Source organism: Brassica napus, chromosome A6, assembly GCF_020379485.1.
Source record: "Brassica napus cultivar Da-Ae chromosome A6, Da-Ae, whole genome shotgun sequence".
NCBI classification, from domain to species: Eukaryota; Viridiplantae; Streptophyta; class Magnoliopsida; order Brassicales; family Brassicaceae; genus Brassica; species Brassica napus.
This window is the reverse complement of record NC_063439.1, coordinates 11,355,387-11,376,122: the sequence shown is the minus strand read 5'-3', so window position 1 is coordinate 11,376,122 and position 20,736 is coordinate 11,355,387. Positions and strand designations below refer to the sequence as shown.

General features: G+C 32.1%; 1 protein-coding gene, 1 long non-coding RNA gene and 1 pseudogene across 2 annotated transcripts; 1 reads left to right on the top strand and 2 right to left on the bottom strand.

Moving 5' to 3' along the window:
- Positions 1-6,762: 6,762 nt before the first annotated feature.
- Positions 6,763-8,975, bottom strand: LOC125610320. Its single transcript, XR_007340400.1, has 2 exons — positions 7,497-8,975; positions 6,763-7,229 (listed from the first exon to the last, which is right to left on the bottom strand). It is a non-coding gene; the product is annotated as an uncharacterized LOC125610320 (long non-coding RNA).
- A 4,960-nt stretch (positions 8,976-13,935) lies between these two features.
- LOC111213079 (pectinesterase inhibitor 11-like) lies at positions 13,936-14,762 on the top strand. Its single transcript, XM_022714739.2, has one exon. The coding sequence runs from the start codon at positions 14,022-14,024 to the stop codon at positions 14,628-14,630; it is 609 nt and encodes a 202-aa protein (XP_022570460.2). The 5' UTR covers positions 13,936-14,021; the 3' UTR covers positions 14,631-14,762.
- Positions 14,763-16,187: 1,425 nt separating this feature from the next.
- On the bottom strand, positions 16,188-20,259 carry LOC111213080 (annotated as a pseudogene).
- Positions 20,260-20,736: the final 477 nt, after the last annotated feature.

The following is a 20,736-nucleotide window of genomic DNA, read 5'->3' as shown; positions in this document are numbered from 1 at the left end:
TTGATTGGCTAAGCTTTTTGGACAGGTGTCAACAAAAGCCCCATGCTATGTACTGATGTGGAGGGCTGAGGTGAGAGAAAACTCAGCTTTATTATTATAGACTAGTGGTTTGTCCGCGCTTCGCGCGGGGTTATTTATTTTTAGAAAATATAATAACCCATATTTATTTTTACATCAGCAATGATAAATTTACTACTAAACATTTAGTCTAATATCATCTATTTTAGTTATTCCAACCATGTAGTGATGTGTTTATTTGGCTAATATAAACCAATCTAGTATGTTAGACCAATGACATATTAAAATAAAAAAAATCAGCAGAATCAGTAAATTTAAAAAAGTAAATTAGTAACGGATCATCTAAAAATGAAAGCACGAATATGAAAACATGACTAAAAATGAAACCACGAATACAAAAACTACGAAAACATGACTAAAATTTTGGAATGGAAAGCACAGATCAACTATATATATCTCATATTTTCACTATGATATTTACGGAAGGGAAAGCACGCTTCCCATATTTTTCACGGCTGAGTAAATATTTTGATGTTGCTAATTTACATTTTTAGGAGTAAGTAAATAATGTAAATTATTTTTATTTAATATTTTATCTAGTTTCGATGTATATTTATTTGATTACAAAAACTACAAAAACATGACTAAAATTTTGGAATGGAAAGCACGGATCAACTATATATATCTCATATTTTTACTATGATATTTACGGAAGGGAAAGCACGCTTCCCATGTTTTTCACGGCTGAGTAAATATTTTGATGTTGCTAATTTACATTTTTAGAAGTATGTAAATAATGTAAATTATTTTTATTTAATATTTTATCTAGTTTTGATGTATATTTATTTGATTAAGTTTGTTTTTACTCCATTAAAATGTTTTGGTCCGAAATATATTTTTGTTATATCATCTAACTACCACTTGATGAGTCTTTCTTCTTAAACCTTTCAGATCTTTTTTGACATTAAATTGTATAAAAGTTATATAACTGTTTGAAGGTATATATTGTATTTCACAATTTAATTTATTTATATTTGTAACCATTTATGTGACGGAAATGATTATCACAAATATACAATATAGTTTTTATAGGCATAAATAAATGTTTTTAGTCAACAAATTAGATTTTATTTCAGTCTTTTGCAATATTTTGAAAAATGGAACGCACATTGACTCGGTATTAATTGGATCACTGGTCGAATCGATCCAGCCGGTTCAACCGGTCTTTAAATTTTAATCTAATTTTATATTAAGAAATTATACGTATAACTATAAAATTATTTTTATAAAATTTGATATCATTGTTAGAATTTAAAAAAAATATGAAAATAAAATGAAAATTTTGAAAATAATATCAAATATAATAAAAACTAATTCATGTAGATAGATATTTAAAAATAATAATATCATTTTTATGAAATCTTTTTAAAATTTGCAGTTTTTTCTATTTTTAACTTGAATTAAAAAAATCAGACTCATCCACCGCAACTTTCATTCCTCAATTTACAGAAATTTTCGAAAGATTGCATCTCTTGAACATAACTTATTTAAAAAACTAATGTCGGACATCTTCCTAGCTACTATTTTTTGCAAACCAAAATCTCTTAAACACAACTTATTTTAAAACTAATTTCAGACTCTCCCCTTCTACTACTTTTTGCAAACCAAAATCATCTTAGACACAACTTATTATTAAAACTAATGTCAGGCTCGTCCCTGCTACTAAATTTTGCAATCCAAAATCATCTTACGCATAACTTATTTTTAAAAACTAATATCAGACTCTTCCCTGCTACTAATTTTTGCAAACCAAAATCATATTAAACACAGTCTTTCATTCCTCTTTTGTAAAAAAAAAAACAAACCAAAAAAAACTGCAGCTCTAATAAACTCAGCATGTTCTAGTGACTATCGACCTCTCCCGTGACACTTTGCACTTCAGAAATAGCCCTTGCTGTCACACTCTCCGTTTCATGCTCCTTCTCGTTCTCATGCTCAATTTATCATCACACTCTAAGCCCAAACCCAAACAAATATCAACTAAACATTTGCTTAAGAATATAGTGCGCATGATACGTTCACTATCTACTTATAAAAACATCACATTTCAAGACCTGTAAAGTTTTTTTTATCTCTATTAAAATCCCAAAGCTTTCACATTCTTCCATGTTTATCACCACTTGCTCACTCTCTTCTCCTTCTTCATCTCACTTCTCTCTCTCTCTCTCTCTGTTTCACCTTAACAAACTCACAACACTACAATCTAACTTTTAATATCAGAAATGAGAGAGCTTGAGCACTTGAAGACGATCATGAACCATCCATGGCCTCTCATTGGAGCTCCGGTGAATCACCGGCGAGAAGAACCATGTAAATCTCAATTTGATGACTCGGTTAATGATGATTCCTTTGTGTTGTAGCTACAGCCATTCTTATCTCAATGTTCCTTGTCATTGCTGTCTTCGAGAAAACCATTCGAAGAATAAACAACAAATTTTACACATTCAGGGTTGTGAAAAACGCACTTTCCAATCATAAGAAAAGATAAACTGGTCGGGTTTACCTACTAATCGAGAAGAAGCATGTCCACACTCATGAGCTCTCCACCTTTTCTGACATTCCGAGCTTTCCAGAACCTGGGGAGATAGGATCTCTGTCGTGTTTGAGGAACGACCTGCTTTCAGGTTGGCGAGAAAAACGTACGAAGACGAAATATTTCAAGCTGATGCGTAAGAAGTATTGGCTTTCAGGTATCTGAGCAGAGTAGGTATTCATCGATTCCAGAAGACCTATTTATAGATCAAAACTGTATCTGTTACATACGCAGCTGGTGAGCTTGAATAAATGAGGCTGAGTGGGAGAGAAGGTGGAGTGAAGTTTAATGATTGAATTAAAGCATGAGTTTAAGAAGGGAGAGCGTTACAGCAAATCTGATCGGAGACGATGGCGAACGAAAGGATTACGGCGTCAAAGAGGAAGAGCTTGAGCGTATACTAAGCCCTAAAACGAAATCGGGCCGCAATGATAAAAGTTGTAAGGGTCCAAAAAATAATATAAGTCCATTGCTCAATGTTAACTGTTTGCACTCTACGAACAGATTCAGAATCAAAATAAAAAGTTTTCTCATTGCCTGCCACGTGTCACGAAAAGGAACAGGGTTTGCTAACGTGGACGCAGGAGGAGACTTTCTGCTCTACTTTATTAATATAGATTTCCATGGTTTGACTTTTAAAATTTATTTGTGCAGCCTTGTTGTCCTTTTGTCTTTTTATGAATCTAAACTATTAAAATAGAAGTACAAAACTGAATTGATCTTTACTTTTCTACAATAATTATAATCTTACGCCACTAATCAAAACACAGTAGTTTTATATATTTCCTAAACTGTGCCTTCGCTACACCAGCAAATTAATTAAAGAGGAAATTACATGTTTACCACTTTCATGGTATCATTTTTCATTTTTACCACCACTAAAGAGACATTTTTAAAAATATCTTCTTCATTAAATGACAAAAGACTTTTATGTTCTTGTTATGTATATGTATGATAAATCATTATTTATATATAAAATAATAATAATAATAATAAAAAAATAATTTTTTTTTATGTTTTCGAATTATACTTTTTCAAATTCGAGCTTTTTTATAAATTTTTTTTGAATTTTTTTTTCGAATTTTTTTTTTAATTTTTTTTTCAAATTTCTTTTTGAAAAACGAAAATTATGTTTGAAACTATTTTTTAATTTTTTTAATATATTTTTAAGCATTTATTTATATATTTATTAGAATCCTAAATTTCATATTCTAAAAACCCTACCCTATCCCACCCCTAAACTCTAAACCCTAAATCTAGATTAGTTAATCCTAAGGATATAATTGTTTTTTACCCTTCATTAAAAGTGAGGGTAAAAATGGTTAGTGTAAACATGAAAAGTGGTATTATGAATGTGTTATTTGTGGTAATTTCCCTTAATTAAATTTGGACAGTGTAAACCTTACATTTTTTGAACCCAAACAAAGGAAACCAATGATCTGTTGTTCCATACATTCAATAATCCATTACAAACCAAACCATTGATCATAACTTTAAAATAACATGAAATTTATATCTGTCTCCCTCTTCTAAACCTGATCGTTTTAAGTCTCAGCATTCCAGTATTATTGATCTTCCATCTTATCCTTCTTCTTTGTTATCTGCCTCTCTTTCTAGGATTTCTTCCAGTTTACCTCAAAGCAAGATACATCTTCTTCTTCTCCTTTTGCTATAGATAGAACCTTCCAACAATTCTGAAAATATTCTCTCTGTTTTCCTTCGGCCGTGCCCATATTCTTTGTGAAGAAAAATAACTGTGATCTTTATGAAACTCCGATTATAAAAGGAAGCAAGAAGAGAAAGATCAAGAGAGATGTTCCTCCATGGCCTCCAGTCTCCATCTCTGCTGCTTGCTGCATAACGAAACTCCACAACTTCTCCATTCCGTGTCTCTGCTCTGTCGTGGGCTTCGTCGTCATGGCCGCCGGAGTCGTCAAGCTCCAGATCCGGCGAAGATAAAGCTCAATCCATTCCAATGGCGGGCTTCTAAGTATTTGCACTTTAGATCCCTCGCATTTCTGATTATTTTCAGATTGACCAAAAGCTTTGTAAATTACAGAAACATCCTTTCAAATCAACCCCGAATCTTTCAATTGTGTTATCTAAACCCAGCGAATATTCCAATTTTGTAACCTTGGTATCTGAATTTTCTTTTGTTTTCACATTTGCCCCAATAATTCTAAATTCATAGGAATAACCTCAGAATTTTGCCTCAAACTTCTCAAGTGTGCACTTTAATCCTTTTATATGCAATTATGTATGCAAATGCAGTATATATACACCTAATATGCAATCTAAATGATTAAAATGAGATAAAGTTAGATGTTAGAAGTCATTAAAAGCACTAAATATCAGATATATCCTTATGGGTGTTGGTTTTCGATTTGTAGTATATAACATTTATGATAGATCGATATTTTTAATTATTTATAATTTGTTGGTTGTTCATATTGTGGTTAGATACTAAATTAATAAAAATAATTGTCATATAAATATTCGTCAATTAGTAACTTTAATTACATTAACTATTTTTGATGTGTTTATTTATAAACTAAAAAAACAATTAGCATGTTTATTTATATTAACAAATCTACTTTTCAAAATATAATATTTTAAGATATTTTATATAAAATAAAATTTACTCCCGTTTTAATAAAATAGATTTATTAAATATACACATATGGGCTTGGATTATTGGAAAAGGTCCATTATGATGTACCAATTTTGTTCATAAAAAATGTCCCAATTTAATAACATTTATTAGGTTTGTTAAATTATTATTTTTTAAATCTGTTCTTATTTTTTTTTTTACATTCTTCTTATCTTTGAATGTTTTTTTTAACTTGGTTTCATTATTTTTGGTTTTCCTAAATAATGTATTTGTTTTAAAAATCGATATAAAAATTTTGAACTTTATATTCAACTTTAAAACAAAATATTTGTAGTATAATTTAATAAAACTAACAAGTATACTTAAACTTCTAGAACTTTACAGTTTAATTTACCAAATAAACTAAATAAAAGCACAATAAAACAAAAACACAATCTCATAATTTATAAATGAAGGCTAATCAGATTGACAAGATGCACCAATGTTAAACTTGAAAACATATGAATCTATAACATCTTGAGTATACGCATTTGAATTTATCAAATTATCGAAAGTTAAAAATATATGCTTATGAAGAACAAACAGCCGCGCGGGTGCGCGGATCAAAAGCTAGTAATCCTTTAAAACAACTTCAAGCTGAATCACACAAAAAGAATAAGAGAATATGATTTTGAGAAGAAGGTAAATTGAAGAGATAGAAACGGCTGAGAGTAAAGAGAAGAGTGCAGATAGAGATGAACTGAAAATTATATAGAAAATATAACCTTGGTAGAGATCATAAAATTAGAGATCAGAGAACACTAACCTTGGTAGCCATGTGTCAAACTTAGAGTCAGATCACCCTTGAAAATACGTTGCTTTTGTGAGAGTTACAATTTAGAAAGGAAAGTATATTTAATTTAAATAGGAGATGAAGAAAACAGTTTCCGAATATAGTTAACTTGAGTTAAAATTTCTGAGAAAAATTAAGAATATAGATAGTTGAAGAATTGGATCGCACAAAAATAGGAGATGAGATTCAATTGTTTTTTATATATTTATTTTTAAATTTTTTTTACCACGTGTCTAGTTATGATTCGCTAGGCAACTTGCATTTTAGTATATAAATGATGTATATCATGAACTAGGGTCGGCCCGCCCTACGGGCGGGAAGTTAGAAAAAAAAAGTTATTTTATATAAATTTACATTATGAAGCATTTTTTAAAAAAACATTGCGGGATGTCCAGAATAACGAAAGTCTTCTCTCTTTCAATTGTCTTTGGCTTCAATATGTATTCTCCCACCTTTGTTTCCTGTCCAAGTTGCATTTCACTCAGCAGCAGCGCATAGTTCAGCTTCTCTACACACCTTTATTTAACTTGCCATCTTTCTTTTCGTTATAAATATCAACTATACATGCCTTTTAAACACTTGTATGTTTACTTGACAAATTAACCATAAAACCAACCCATATGGGTAGAAAAAATAAGTATGTTAAGAGTGTTGCTTGTCAGGGTTAAAGGAAAGAGATAGAAACAGAGATTTGATCCAAGAAAAAAATAAAAACTGAGTTAATCTTTTATTCTTCTAGTGATGGTCATGTCTATCATCTACCCGTACAAAAATAAAACTTTACAGTCACATACAACTAATTCCTTAAGTTAGAAAACCAACTTAGTAGCTTGAGATTGAGAGCTCCAACTTAGGCGGATATACAATTGTTTTGGATGTAATTGATAACGTTTCATGTGCCAAATGTAGCAAAAACAAACATAGAATCATCATTTGACAACCTCCACCTCAACTTCTTCATATTTTAATCAGAAACTCCAATTTTCAAACCATGTCCGCGTCTAAGAGGCTAAGTCCTCTCTCTTTGAACTACAGGGCGGTGTGGCTTTGGGGCTAAAACTACAAAAAAAAAAAAAAAACTGTGTTTAAGATGTTTCATCAAAGAACAGAGTTGAAAAGAGATACAGCTGCGTCTGCCATTATTCCTCTGCACTTTTCCTCTTTGAGCTTCTTCACTATAAAAAAAACAGAGATCACAGACTTCAATTAATAAGGCCGATTTTTTTCTAATAAGTTTGTAGTGTGATATTTAGGGTCTACAAAGGATATCTTATGTCTAAGAACTCTCTAAGTGAAGCAAAAATATGGAACCACAACCCCCAAATTTATCATTTCCGCATGCATAATATACTTCCTTTATACCTTCGATTAAAGAAAATATCATATCAGGAACAAACAAACAAACAGAAAAAACATTTCAAGTTCATGTTAAGGAATCATACCGAGGAAGGATAGGGTCGATGCACACATTATGCAAGGTTCACATGTTACGTAAAGAACGCATTTCGAGAATTTCTCAGCGACTTGTGAAGGTGAAAGTCTATCTTTTTGCCATTGTCCAATAAGTTCATCGATTGCTTCATCTCTGCATGTCTTGTGGCCTCTCTGAACAAAATTATAACAAACGACTTAGTAAGTAGCATAGACGAAGCAACCAACATGACAATCAATAAACACTCTATGTCATCGCATTGTTTTATGTTTCAGAGTTACTCATACAGAGAAATAGGTAAAAGTTTATAAAAGATTACATTGCCTGTCTCATTAGTTCGGTTAAGCCCTGAAGCAACGATGTTACCCTCCTCAAGAATGACACATCTGATCCAGACAAACAGAAAGATAATAATTTAATTGATAATAGTATCGAGAAAGAGCAACTGGGATAAAGAAAAGTAAAAAAAATTAGATACCCCCACAGGAAATTCAAGAGCCTCTAAAGCAAGTTTAGCCTGCAATCCAAGGGAATCAAAAGACTGTTACTCTAGAAAAGGAACAAAATTTTGCAGTATTGGGAGCCAAAACTGGTGTTACCTGACTTCAAATCGGAAAAAAAATTCTTGGCGGACTTCAAATCGGAGAAGAAAGTTATTGAATTCACGCTTAGGGATCATGTCATCGAACTTCCTCATGTCTGCCCATGGGACGTCTTCAACACTGACTATAACAAATCGACAAAGCATATGAGCTGCAATGTTAAAGGAACTCCAGAAAATTAGCTTGTGGAAAAACAAAGTTGCTGAATTTAAGAAGAAAATATTGCACGTTCTTTTACCTCTCGTCAACAATGGCTTCCATAGTTGATTTCTCTTGTTGACTGAATTCTTCCTAGGTCATAGCCAAACCTCTTGTCACCTTCACATTCAGAACGTGACCTTCACATTAAGTATCCAAAATCTGTTTTTTCTTTCTTTTAAAAAGCTTTAAACTTTACATGTCACAGTGGAAGCTGAAGACTTTCTCGTCATGGTTCGTTGCTGAATAATGATGGAAGAAAACATAGTGAGTAGTATAGATCGAAGATAAGATTTTTATAGGGAAACAAACTCACAGCGGCCAAACCCGAAACAGGGGATGCAGTTGTCTTCAACAAAAGGAGCCAAGGTTTGGCCAATTACAAAGATTACCTTCTTATATGGATTCGCAACTTCTCCGATCTATTGGTACAGATTGTCGCTGACAGAGTTGAGCTTCTCTGAATGCGTTAGGGTGAGGCCAAACATCGCAGTCTTAGAGCAAATTTATAGCAGAGACTCGCCGACGGAAACGACGCATCGAAGGGCTCGTACTGCGTCTGTATTAATGCCATTAAAGTCGAGTTCCGTTACAGACAGCGAGAACTATCGATCGTCATTCTCGCCGAAATCAGACTCGCATGAACAAAGGCGAGAATTAGGATGGAGCGCTGCGTTTTGTTTAATGAGGACAGGTGTCGCGCTCTCCTTGAACGAATTGATGACGTGTCGTCCTTGTTGGCATCACCAGGAGAGATTGAAAGTCTCTTTTATATATAAAGATATGATGGTTATTTGACCATTAATCTCAAAATAAATTAAGTTTTGGATCACATTGATTATGGACTGGATTGAATTGGACAATGTAGATCAGATTTTAAGATCATATTAAAGTGAGAGTTTTTGTGCTAAACTTTGGACGTTCGTATACTATATTAATTACTCGTTGATACTAATAGGCAACAACCATTAGGGATTATTTACACCTGCACCATGGAATGTACTATCAAGGTCACTAAGAACACTTATGTCTTCTGACCATCTTCCAATTTTTGGTAGTGAATTCTGAGTTTATTTGAGATTCCTTCTTCAATAATTGATTATTTCTTTGTTGATCCGATTCTTATGTTAAATTGAGCGATTTTTATAAATTTATTTTTTCTTTTGGAGTTTGAATACCGGTTTAAATAATATTGAGAGTAAATAGAGTACTGATCTGCCTTCCGCATGAGCCACTTCTCTTGTTAAATAAATAACATTGTACATGACATATATGTTACCTATAGTTCAACATTAACATGTGACAATGCAATACTCAAAATGAAGTTCAATAATATATCTATAAAAAGTTCACTGTCCATTGACATGTGGCGTTCATGGCATCATTCAACAGTTCGAGTAATTAAAATATGAAGCGAAACAGTAGTAGTGAAAATATAAAGTTTGGGTATGGACCGTGTAGTAAGTTTGGTAGAAAAAATAGAGTGACATCTCTTACAAGATAAGAGATCCTTTGTTTTGTTTTGTTTTGTTTTTGCAGTGTCGGCAGAAAAAATAGAGTGACATCTCTTACAAGATAAGAATTGAGTTTTAAATGTACCAAGGACGGATCTATATAGCAGGGTATGGACCGTGTAGTAAGTTTGGTAGTACCGCAAACATTTATGGATCACGTTTACGCATCACGTGCTTTGGATTACCTTCTTCCCATTTTGATGTGCCTTTTTTTGGGTCGAAGATGTGCCTTTATTTTCTGCACATAATATTGCGGAAAGTGATCAGAAAAATATTAATTGACGTTCGGATAAGGACAATTGTCAATAATAACACCTTTTAAGTTTTTGTCTTAAAAATAGCACTAGAAGGAGAAAGTCACAAAAATGACATTTATTAAAGGGTAAAATATCCTTAATACTCTTGGTTTAAAATTAAATAAACAAATAAAAATAAATAAAAACAAATAAAATAAAAATAAAAAAAAAGAAATTTTTTATAGTTTTAGATTATATGTTTTCAGATTCGAAATTTTTTATAACTTTTTTTTGAAATTTTCTTTTTGATTTTTTTTTATTTTTTTTTTGAAATTTTCTTTTTATAATTCAAAAATACTTTTCGAAACTGTTTTTTAAATTTTTATTTTTAATTTTTTAGTATTTATTTTTAATTTTATAAAATTTTAAACCCTAATTCCAAAATCTCACCCCTTAACTCTAAACTCTAAGATTTGGATTAATTAACCCAAGGGGTATAAGTATATATTTACCTATTTAATAAAAATTATTTTTGTGATTTTGAACCTTGAGTGCTAGTTTGAGAACTAAAACTTGGTTTGGTGCTACTCTAGTCTTTTTCTCTTCGGATAAAGCGACACCAATTAAAAGAAGATAATGTTAAATTTTAGGAATTCATGCAATAAAGCAATGCTAATTCATTTAACACTAATATTTCGCTAGAATTACACAAGTGTGAAACTCTTAAATTTGAAGATTGAAATAGAGCATTGAGGTAAAGTATGAGTTGACCAAAACATAGGTATGCTTGAAAGTAGTAAACTACACGTTTGAAAAGAGAGCAGTGTGAAAGCAAAGTCAGAACTTAGAGCACCTCCATCGGTAAGTACCCCTAATGGGTACTTAAAATTAAATTAATGTATAATTCTTTGATTTGAAAGCTTAAGTACCCTTTTTAATCTATTTAATTTTTTCCTTCTCCATTGGTTAGTAACACATTGAGGTTCTTAAATTTTTTAAAAAAGTTTTTTTTTATAAACTGAAACAGGGGCAAAAGATAAGAGTTTATTTCTATCTTCTTCTTCCACTTTTTTCTGTTTAGCTCCAATGTCTCCTCTCTGCAAACGAAGAGTCAACAATTCGTCACTTCATCTTCATCATCAAAACCAAATTTCAGTTTCAAATTCGACACGAGATCTGACCTTGCCGGAGATAATAAGCCAACCTCATCATCAAAACCAAATTTCAGTTTCAACTTCAAATCAACAAAAAAACTCAAGGATTTGGAGAAGAAGAAGAATGACAGACAATACGATAGAAAAGAGAGAGAATCAATTTTGAACAAAAAAAAAGAAAAAAAAGAAAAGAAAAAGACAACCAATAGAAAAAGACCACGTATGGGGTACTTAGTGATTCCAAAACTCCTTTTTTTAGTACCGGTCCTCTTGATTTTTTCCTTTTTTCATTTATTTTTATTTGATTTTTGTTTAAGTACCACCTCTAAGAACCTCCAATGGAGGTGGTCTTACATTGTTTGTTGAATTAACATTATCATTGCCCGGCAGTGTTGAGCCCACTCGGAGAATAAAACTGATTTTTGCTTACCAAATAAATTAAAGGATTATTTGTGAAATAGCTAAAAAAAAGAGAATTTAGTTTTGTAGAGAGAATGTAGAGAGAGATAGGAAGAGAAAAGAGGAAAGAGAGTATAATTTTAGTTAGTTAGTGAATTATGGTTTTTTTATAGTTATCTCACCAAATTTCCCATAAATTAAAGTTAGAGAGTAGATAGACGTACATTTTAGAAGAAATAAACATTTAAACTAAGACTAGTAATTTCCATACATATTGTCAATAACATCGTTTCCTTGAAAGTAAAGGTGAATTCCCGTGTTGGGATTGATATATTCACAAGGTATTAATTAATACCCAAGATAGTTACATAATATCAGGAGCTATGCTGATTTACAGAACGTGAGAAGATTGGGTCAAATCTAACAGATTAGACTAATGCCAACAGAATATGGAATGTTCTAATACTCTTCAGCAGTCGAATTGTCGATACATTGTACATGGTTAGACTGTTTCTGAAGTCTGTAAACAGGATTGTCGGGAGACCTTTTGTGAAGATATCTGCAAAATGAACAAGGCGATCTATAGTTTAAAACAAGCTTGGAATGCTAGATTTGTTTCTAATATTCCTCTATCATTAAATGTTCATTTGTTTCTTTTAACTTAAAATTTGTAATGGAATACACTAGATACGGTCGCATAATTCGGTACATGGTATCATCTGTTTGTACATGTCCGTACGAATTAAGGCCGTATTTATAATTTTATTGGACCAAATCCACTTCATTCTTAAATTTCAATGATATCAGATTTAAATCCACTCACCTTTTTTTTTTGAACGAATAAATCCACTCACTAAGTTCCTTATCTTTACAACTTTAAGGGCATCTCCAACCATGAGATCAAATTTGATATTAAAATTACACTAAATTTGGTATTTTAGTGTCATACTTTTTCTTGTCATCTCCAACCATAACAGTAAATATTGCATCAAAAGTAATATTATATATTATTTGATATTTTCAATTTTAATAATTTATATTTTATTATTTTTAATTGACAATTAATTATTTTACCACACTTAGAAATTATGTTTGTTAATTTTTTTTTGTAATTTTATGTTTATAAAATTTATTTACATTTATATTTTTTTGCCTTAACAATTTTATACCTTTATATATTTATTATATATATATTATATTAAATAAATACTAACTAAGAATTATGAAAAACACATAAAAATAATATATTTATTTTATTTGTGTGTTCATTTCAAATTTAATATGCATTTTAATCTTATCCAGCTTATATTATTAATTTCTATATTTTATATAACACTAATATAAATTTTAAATTATTAAAAATAAAAGATAAAAGTTCTAGCTGACAAAAAAAGAGTTCTATGATTTTTTTTTGCAATATAAGATATCATTTAGTGAATTTTTACTTGAAAATAAAAATATAGTAATTATGTAAAAATAGTATATATATGTTTAGTAACAAATTTAAACTAATTAATAATAATAACTGAAATATATTATTAAATAAAACACAAAAAATATGAATATTTAATATTTGGTGTGATGAATAGTGTTAAATTTGGTGTAACACTATTCACTTTACACCAAGTTTGGTGGGATAGTGTAACTTTTAGTATCTCATTGAAGATGAAATTACACCAAATTTGGTGTTTTGGTGTCCCATTGGAATTAGTCTAGTAGTCCACTCTAACTCCTCTCATTTTTTTCTTTCTTTTTAAAGAATATCAAGCATTAGCCTCAGTTACATAAAAAAAATATTAAGCATTGTCTTCGTTTGTAGTCAATGTTTTTTCTTAAAGGACGTTATGCAGTTAACGTTTTTTTAAAAGAAGACGTTTGTAATTAGCGTTGAACCGTGATCAAATCTTTTATCGAATAATAATCTTTTTTTACCAAACTTTCCACTGAAATTACAAATACATCCGATTAATTATTGAAAACAGTTCTTGAGTTAGGAAAAAAAGTAAAAAGAACAACAAAAAAGCTATTTTCTTCTACTACAAATCAATACCAACTGTACATAATCTTCATGGCAGACACTTAAACAGTTATACTTGATTATGGTCATGAAATTATACGAAGAACCTATAACCTGTTTTCCTCTCACCCTCTCACTTTGAAGTCCCATGTTACTTTTGGTACAGAACATGAACATAGTAAATTGCCATAGTACATTTAATACCAAACAATTCTGGTCATTCCCAACTAATAATAGACCCTACTTGGAATATAAAATCAAACCAAGGGTCAAAGGTCAACCATATTAACTTCTCTATTATTATAAACCCTAAGCAAAAACCGTACACACGAAAGATTACTAGCTCACTATAAAATCTTAGGAACCAACTCCTTTCCTCTCCACAATAAACTATCTTTCAAACCACTTCAAAGCAATGGCAAAGCAAATATTCTACGCCCTCTTTCTTTTTCTCTTATCAACAACGATGGAGCTCACTACGGCGTCCTACACCGCAGCTGCAGGAACTTCCAAACGCGCAGTAAACTTCATTCAAGCCTCTTGCAAATCCACCACATACCCAACCGTCTGCTTCAGCTCTCTCTCCGGCTACGCCAACTCCATCCAAACAAGCCCTCAACGTCTAGCTGAAACCGCACTCACCGTGACTGTTAGCCAGGCCCAGTCCACGAAAGTCTTCGTCTCACGCTTGGCCCGTTTCAAGGGTCTCAAGAAACGAGAGGTTCAGGCCATTAGGGACTGCATCGAGGAGATCAGTGACACGGTTGACCGTTTGACCAAGTCCGTCCAGGAAGTGAAGATGTGTGGTCGTGCTAAGGGTCGTGACCAGTTTTGGTTCCACATGAGCAATGCTCAGACCTGGACCAGTGCAGCTTTGACGAATGCAATCACTTGCTCTGATGGATTCGCGCGTCGGATCATGGATGGGCGGATCAAGAACTCGGTCCGGGCACGGATTGTGAATTTGGGCAGAGGAACTAGCAACGCTTTAGCTTTGATTAACGCCTTTGCGAAAAAGTACTAGTAATTAATACATGTAACTTTCTTTATTCTTATATGTAATTTGAGCTACAAATGTGTGGAAGCTTGAGGCAATCTTGAATCTTGAGTTATTTCATGCAAATCCTAAGTTTTAAAGAATTTACAACTTTCTATATGCGTTCCAAGTTTGGCGAACAGCGATCGAAAATTGCATTTACAATAGTATGCTGTATGGTATAATCAAAACATTAAAGCAGATCTGCATTGACCGTTGCTGACGCCGACACTAACTGAAGTTTAAAGTTGAACCGTTTACTTTTGAGTTCAGATCTCACTCTAGAATGCTCAATTACTCATATATCCTTCAAAGTTATAATTAATTACCTCTCAACCTATCCACCGGTGACACCATCTCTTCTGGAATGTGACATCTTTATCTTCACCACTGCACCGCATAAGCCGCATAACGCTGTTGCTTGAGATTCTATTGATTTCTGATCGGGTTTTGCCGACGCGGACAAGTTGGTGATTTAATTTGACAGCTAATAATTAAAAAATAAAATTTTCTTATTAAAAATATTCGATAGAAAATTTGACCAAAATAACCCAAATTTAGTCTTGAATGTAAATACATGCTTCATATTTAAGCAAATGTAAAACTAAACTAAGAGATATTTAAACAAACTAGATCCTTTGTCCGCGCTATGCGCGAAAATTTGTGTTTGATATGTTACTTTTGATTTTGTTGTGTGGACTAAAAATATAAAGAATAAACATGTTTTAAAGTATTAGAAGTGTAAGATTGAGTATAAGTGGAGATCGATGCATTGATTTATGTTGTTTGAATGTTGTATGTAGTTTTTCTATGGTCATATTGTTATGTAATATTTTTGTTATATTAGTTTGGCTAAATAGCAAGATTGACTTTGGAATACATAGATAGGTTGGAAGATGATGGGATGTTTTTTTTATTAGTTGTGGTTTGTTGATGATGATCTTATTTGTTATCGAGAGTTATTCCTCAAACTCATGCATTGAACTGAAATCTTATCCTGGAAACATGATAATAAATTATTCTAATAATTTAAATTTTATTTTAATAGTTTTTATTTGTCATTGTTTTCCATATATAATTAAATATTCCAATAGAAATAACTCAATATCTGAAAACAACTAACAATTTATAGAAATAAAATCGGGCGTAGCCCGGAAAAGTGTAAAATGTAAGAAATAATAAAAACGCACATATTACATTATTCAAAATATTATTACAGCAGAAAAAATCAGGTTTAAACTCAAAATCATTTTAAATTTTGATTTCCTAACTTATTTATTAATTCTATATTTTGGATTTGTATTACTCAATTAGTGACTAACATTTTTTTTAAAGTGTTAGTAAGAAACTAATCTTTCTAGAAGTATAGAAGTATGCATGAAAAATAAAATTGTTGAAAAAAAGTTTCTAACTTCAAAAAGGTTAAACCTAATTTTTTTAAAAAAATATATATTCTATTAAATTAGGAACATGACTTATTGATATATGTTTAGTCCAACAATTGAGAGAAACAAAAATCCAAAAAAAAAACATTAAGGAAAACAATGGTTTTTATAGGTTGTCTATTACTTAGGGGGAAAACAATTATTTGGTATTAATGTGTACAGATTTTGACAACATTCCTGCTAAGAACATGATAGAGGGTTTAGAGTACAGAACTATCCTATTACTTGGGTAACTACTGATCACCTGCACAGCTCAAATACTTACTGGAGCTAACATGCAAACACTATCTGCTTTTTGTTTCTCACGGTTGGCGAGTTGAGGTTTGTTTTCTTGGTGATAAAGCTCATTGCTCGTCCTGGATATCCTCCAACCAAGGTCTCTCCCAAACCCTTCACAATCTGAGAAACGGAAGTTCTTGATTATTTTACTCAGAAAAGCATAAAAAGGAAGCAAGGTCTTTTAATTTACCTCTTGTGTGTATTTCTGAAGGATCACCAGTGACAGGATTTTTTGTGTGAATGACGAAAGCATAATCACCACATGATTCTTGAACCAGCACCGACATGCAGACGACATCATGGGTCAACTCTAGTTTTCTACTGACGTAAGCTCTCACGTTCCACTTTGAAGCCCAGAGCTACATGTTGATGTTCAGAAGATCAGTAAAGTACTTGGTTCCTTTCTTACACACAACAAACTCTTAAGAGATTGTTACCTTCTTAATTGCCACCCATGATCGGTTCCAGCTTGATTCATCTCCATGATACGATATTCTTTCACTTCTCAGTTTGTGAATCAGTTCATTTCTCTACCAAAGAGTTCAAAAACTCATCATGTGATGCATCTAGAAAAGCATGAGCAGAGGATGGGAAGAAAAAAATAATTATATGTCTAGTTATTACCAGAGCCTTTGGTGCGCTCATTTGTAAGACAGCTTCTTGAATCTCCTTAAGTCTTGCCATGTCTCCCCTGTTACGAAAAACTTTAAGGGCAGAGACCTTGTGTGCTACATCCTGAAAAGCGATGGATCCAACAAAAAAAATATTTCTTGCTGCCCCATCTGTTCCAACCACTCTCCAACAGAGTTGTGCAAGAAAGAAATGGTTAAACTCTGATCAGTAACTCGATAAATATCTTGCTTTTTCTGAAGCGTAAAAAATTAGAAGGCTGTATAAAAAAACAGAGCAAAGCTGCGATTTTAAAAACAGAGCAAAGCTGCAAACTTTGTAATCTCCAAAACATAGCAAAACTGAAAAGAAAATTACATTTCCGTTGTGTTGGTAACTTGCTGAAATGGAGTCATGAGCATCGGTCCAAGCGACGACCCTCTGTTCTGATAAACCCCAGATTCGAGCTTTGACATCTATGGAACCCATCATGGAGTTTCTTATTGTGTGCTAGAAGAGAATCATTATCTGATTTCAAAACATCGAACTGTTTCTTCAGAGTATCATAGTCTCTTTCAAGCTGCTTTGTCTTCAACCTAGCTTTCCTGTTCTGAAACCAATTCGCAATCTGCCTAGGCTGCAACCCTAAGGCCTTACCTAGCTGCATCTTCCTTTCAGGCTCCAACTTGTTCCCTAGCTCGAAGATCTTCTCTAATGCCCTAACTTGCTCTAAATTCAGCCTCTTCTTCGTCCCTCCTAACATCATATGGGACCCATCATCTGATAGATTGTCTTCGTCGTGGTCGGGCTTCTTTGAGTTAGATGGTGGTGGTCTGATACTCCCGTGAACGTCATTGATCTGTTGATCATGTAGTTTCCTCCTCCTCCTACACCAAAAAAAGGTTTAACACTTCAAATCATGATTTGGTAGTCTTAAACCCTTTTCATACTGTTATATACATGTGTAATTGTGTGTATATACAGAGAGAGAGAGAGAGAGAGAGAGAGAGAGAGAGAGAGAGAGAGAGAGAGAGAGAGAGAGAGAGAGAGAGAGAGAGAGAGAGAGAGAGAGAGAGAGAGAGAAAGAGAGAGAGAGACTTCCATAGAAGAGATGAGGAGGGCAAGAAGGGGGAGAGGTATGAGAAGGTAAGTGATGAGCATTGTCTTCATGAAGTTGCTGAAACATGAGTCCATGCTGTGGAAAGGCCAACTTCAATCTCAGTCCTTGACTATTAATAATATTGCTCTTTTTCCTCCTCATACATATACATATATAAACGTATAGTGACTCATACCAGACATGATTCTTTTTAACTGAGTTAAGAGTTCAAAAAGTTACTGTAGTTGTTATGATAGAAGATATGAAGACACTCATCACAACCAACTCTCCATAGCCGAACTGTCTTGTCTTTAGAAGCTGAAAGAAGCAACTGCAAAAACCAATACCCAATTCATACGAAAAATAGATCAAGAAATCTCAAAAAAAAAAAACAAACTAAGAAAAGACTTAAAACTCACATTTGAGTCTGACCATGCCAAGTCCAAGACATCTCCAGTATGACCATGGAGAACTTGAAACGGTGTTTCTTCAGTATAAAAAGCTTTCTGAGGGAACATAAACAATCGGCAATAGTAATGAAGTCAGCAATAAAATCTTACCATTCTTTCATCTTTCCATTTAGTGACGGTAGCCGGATCTGAAAATTTCTGTAAATAAAATTTGATTTGGTATTTATGAGTTCTTGTTAAACTTTTTGAACTTAAAATCTATTGAAGAAGAAAAATAACCTTATTTTTGAAATTGTGTCGCCCATTTGCTGTTTCAAGGTTCACTCCATTGCCCGCTTTAAGCTTTTTGGGGATTATAAAGATCATCTGAGACAATAGTTTGAAGTCTGCAAGTTACAATCAATATAGACTCGATCTTGGTTCGAGATTAGCACAAGCATATGTGTCCAGTACTACAGTATATATAGATGAAATGGGAGGAGTAACTAAGCTAATAAGGGGATGAAGGAATAAGAACCTGGGGAACATGTTGTTCTTGACCGCTTTTTGGCCATATTTTCTCCAACGATAGCCACCATCAATAATATCAACTTGGCTCCATAGAAATCAAAAGGTTGACTTTGTGTTTCTCAGAGGAGTCTGAATCGCCGGAGACAGAGTTGGTGGAGGAGACACCGGTTTAGCCGGTATGTCTGATCGGTGGGGATTTGCCATTCAATTTCATGCGGATTTGGCTTCCTGAGAGGATTCTCTGGATTTTGATTGGAACCAGGAAATGGTGAAAAGGTTTATAAGAAATAGATGGAGAGGGAGGTGAAACGAAAGACATTAAAGATGAGAGTAAAGAGAAAGTTTGATTGTCAGTGGTGATGAAGATCGCGAAAAAGGGAAACGGAGAAGATGAAGCGAGTGAAAGGGAATCGATCTACGATTCAATTGTGGGATTAGGGTTTGTGAAATCGGGTTCACCAGAACCGTGATATTGCTTTGTCACAAGCAGAGGTGACTTGGCAGAGGGCTGTTCTCCTATTGGCCGATTTAATTGTCCTACGTGGACACACTCACTACTCCTCATATAACCCTTTTAGTATAGGTTAGATGTTATATTTCTCATATCATAATTGTAAGTTCATAATAAAATCAACTTTTTTTAAAAAATAAGAGATATTAAAATTTCAACTACTACTTTATGATCAAATATAAAAATTGAAATTATCTTTTTCGATTTTGTAATCTTAAGATTCTGCACGAAACAATGATGTTTCCTAGCAGACTTCTTTCATAAGTTTATTTATGAATTTATTTATAATTAATTTATTAAAAAAATTGATGCACATTAAACTGAAATCGTGTAAATATAAATAATTCTGAATTATATAATTAAAATTTAATAAAACTTAATATTTATAATAAAAATGAGAAAATAGATTGTAAATAGTAGTGTATGTTCATTGGTTAAAGTTTCATATCATTATGTTTAAGGAATACTAGAAGTTGACCTGTGTACATATGTGGGTGTTTGTTTTAAGGAAAATTCCCACATATATTATTCATAATACTACTTTTCATGTTTACACTAACTTTTTACCTTCACTTTTAATAAAGGGGAGAAGACATTTACACTCATAAGACTAGTTAATATAGACTTATGGTTTAGAGTTAAGGGATGTAGTAAGGTTTTTAGAATGTGAAATTTAGGATTATAATAAATATATAAATAAATACTTAAAAAATATTTTAAAAAATAGTTTCAAACAAAATTTTTGATTTTCAAAAAGAACTTTGGAAAAAAGAAGAAAAAAATTCGAAAAAAATATTCAAGAAAAAAAATTAAAAAGTTCGAATTTGAAAAAGTATAATTCAAAAATATAAAAAATATTATTTTCTTATATTATTATTTTTTTGTTTTTTAATTTATTTAAATAATTTATTATATATATAAATAACAAAAGTATAAGAGTCGTTTGTCACTTGATGAATAAGATATTTTGAAAATGTTATTTTAGTTGTGATAAATATGAAAAATAGTACCATGAAAGTGATAAACATGAAATTTCTCCTTGTTTTAATAACATAGACATATGAAATTTTTCACAACAGAAGAATGTAATGGTTACAAAAACATGTGTTTGTATGAGTGTTCGTTCAGTTTGTAACATTTAAGCTAGATCTAATTAGATATAAGACCAATCAAAATAATATGTTATATAATAGGAAAAATGATTGTTGACTAAATGTAGTATTGGTCATCA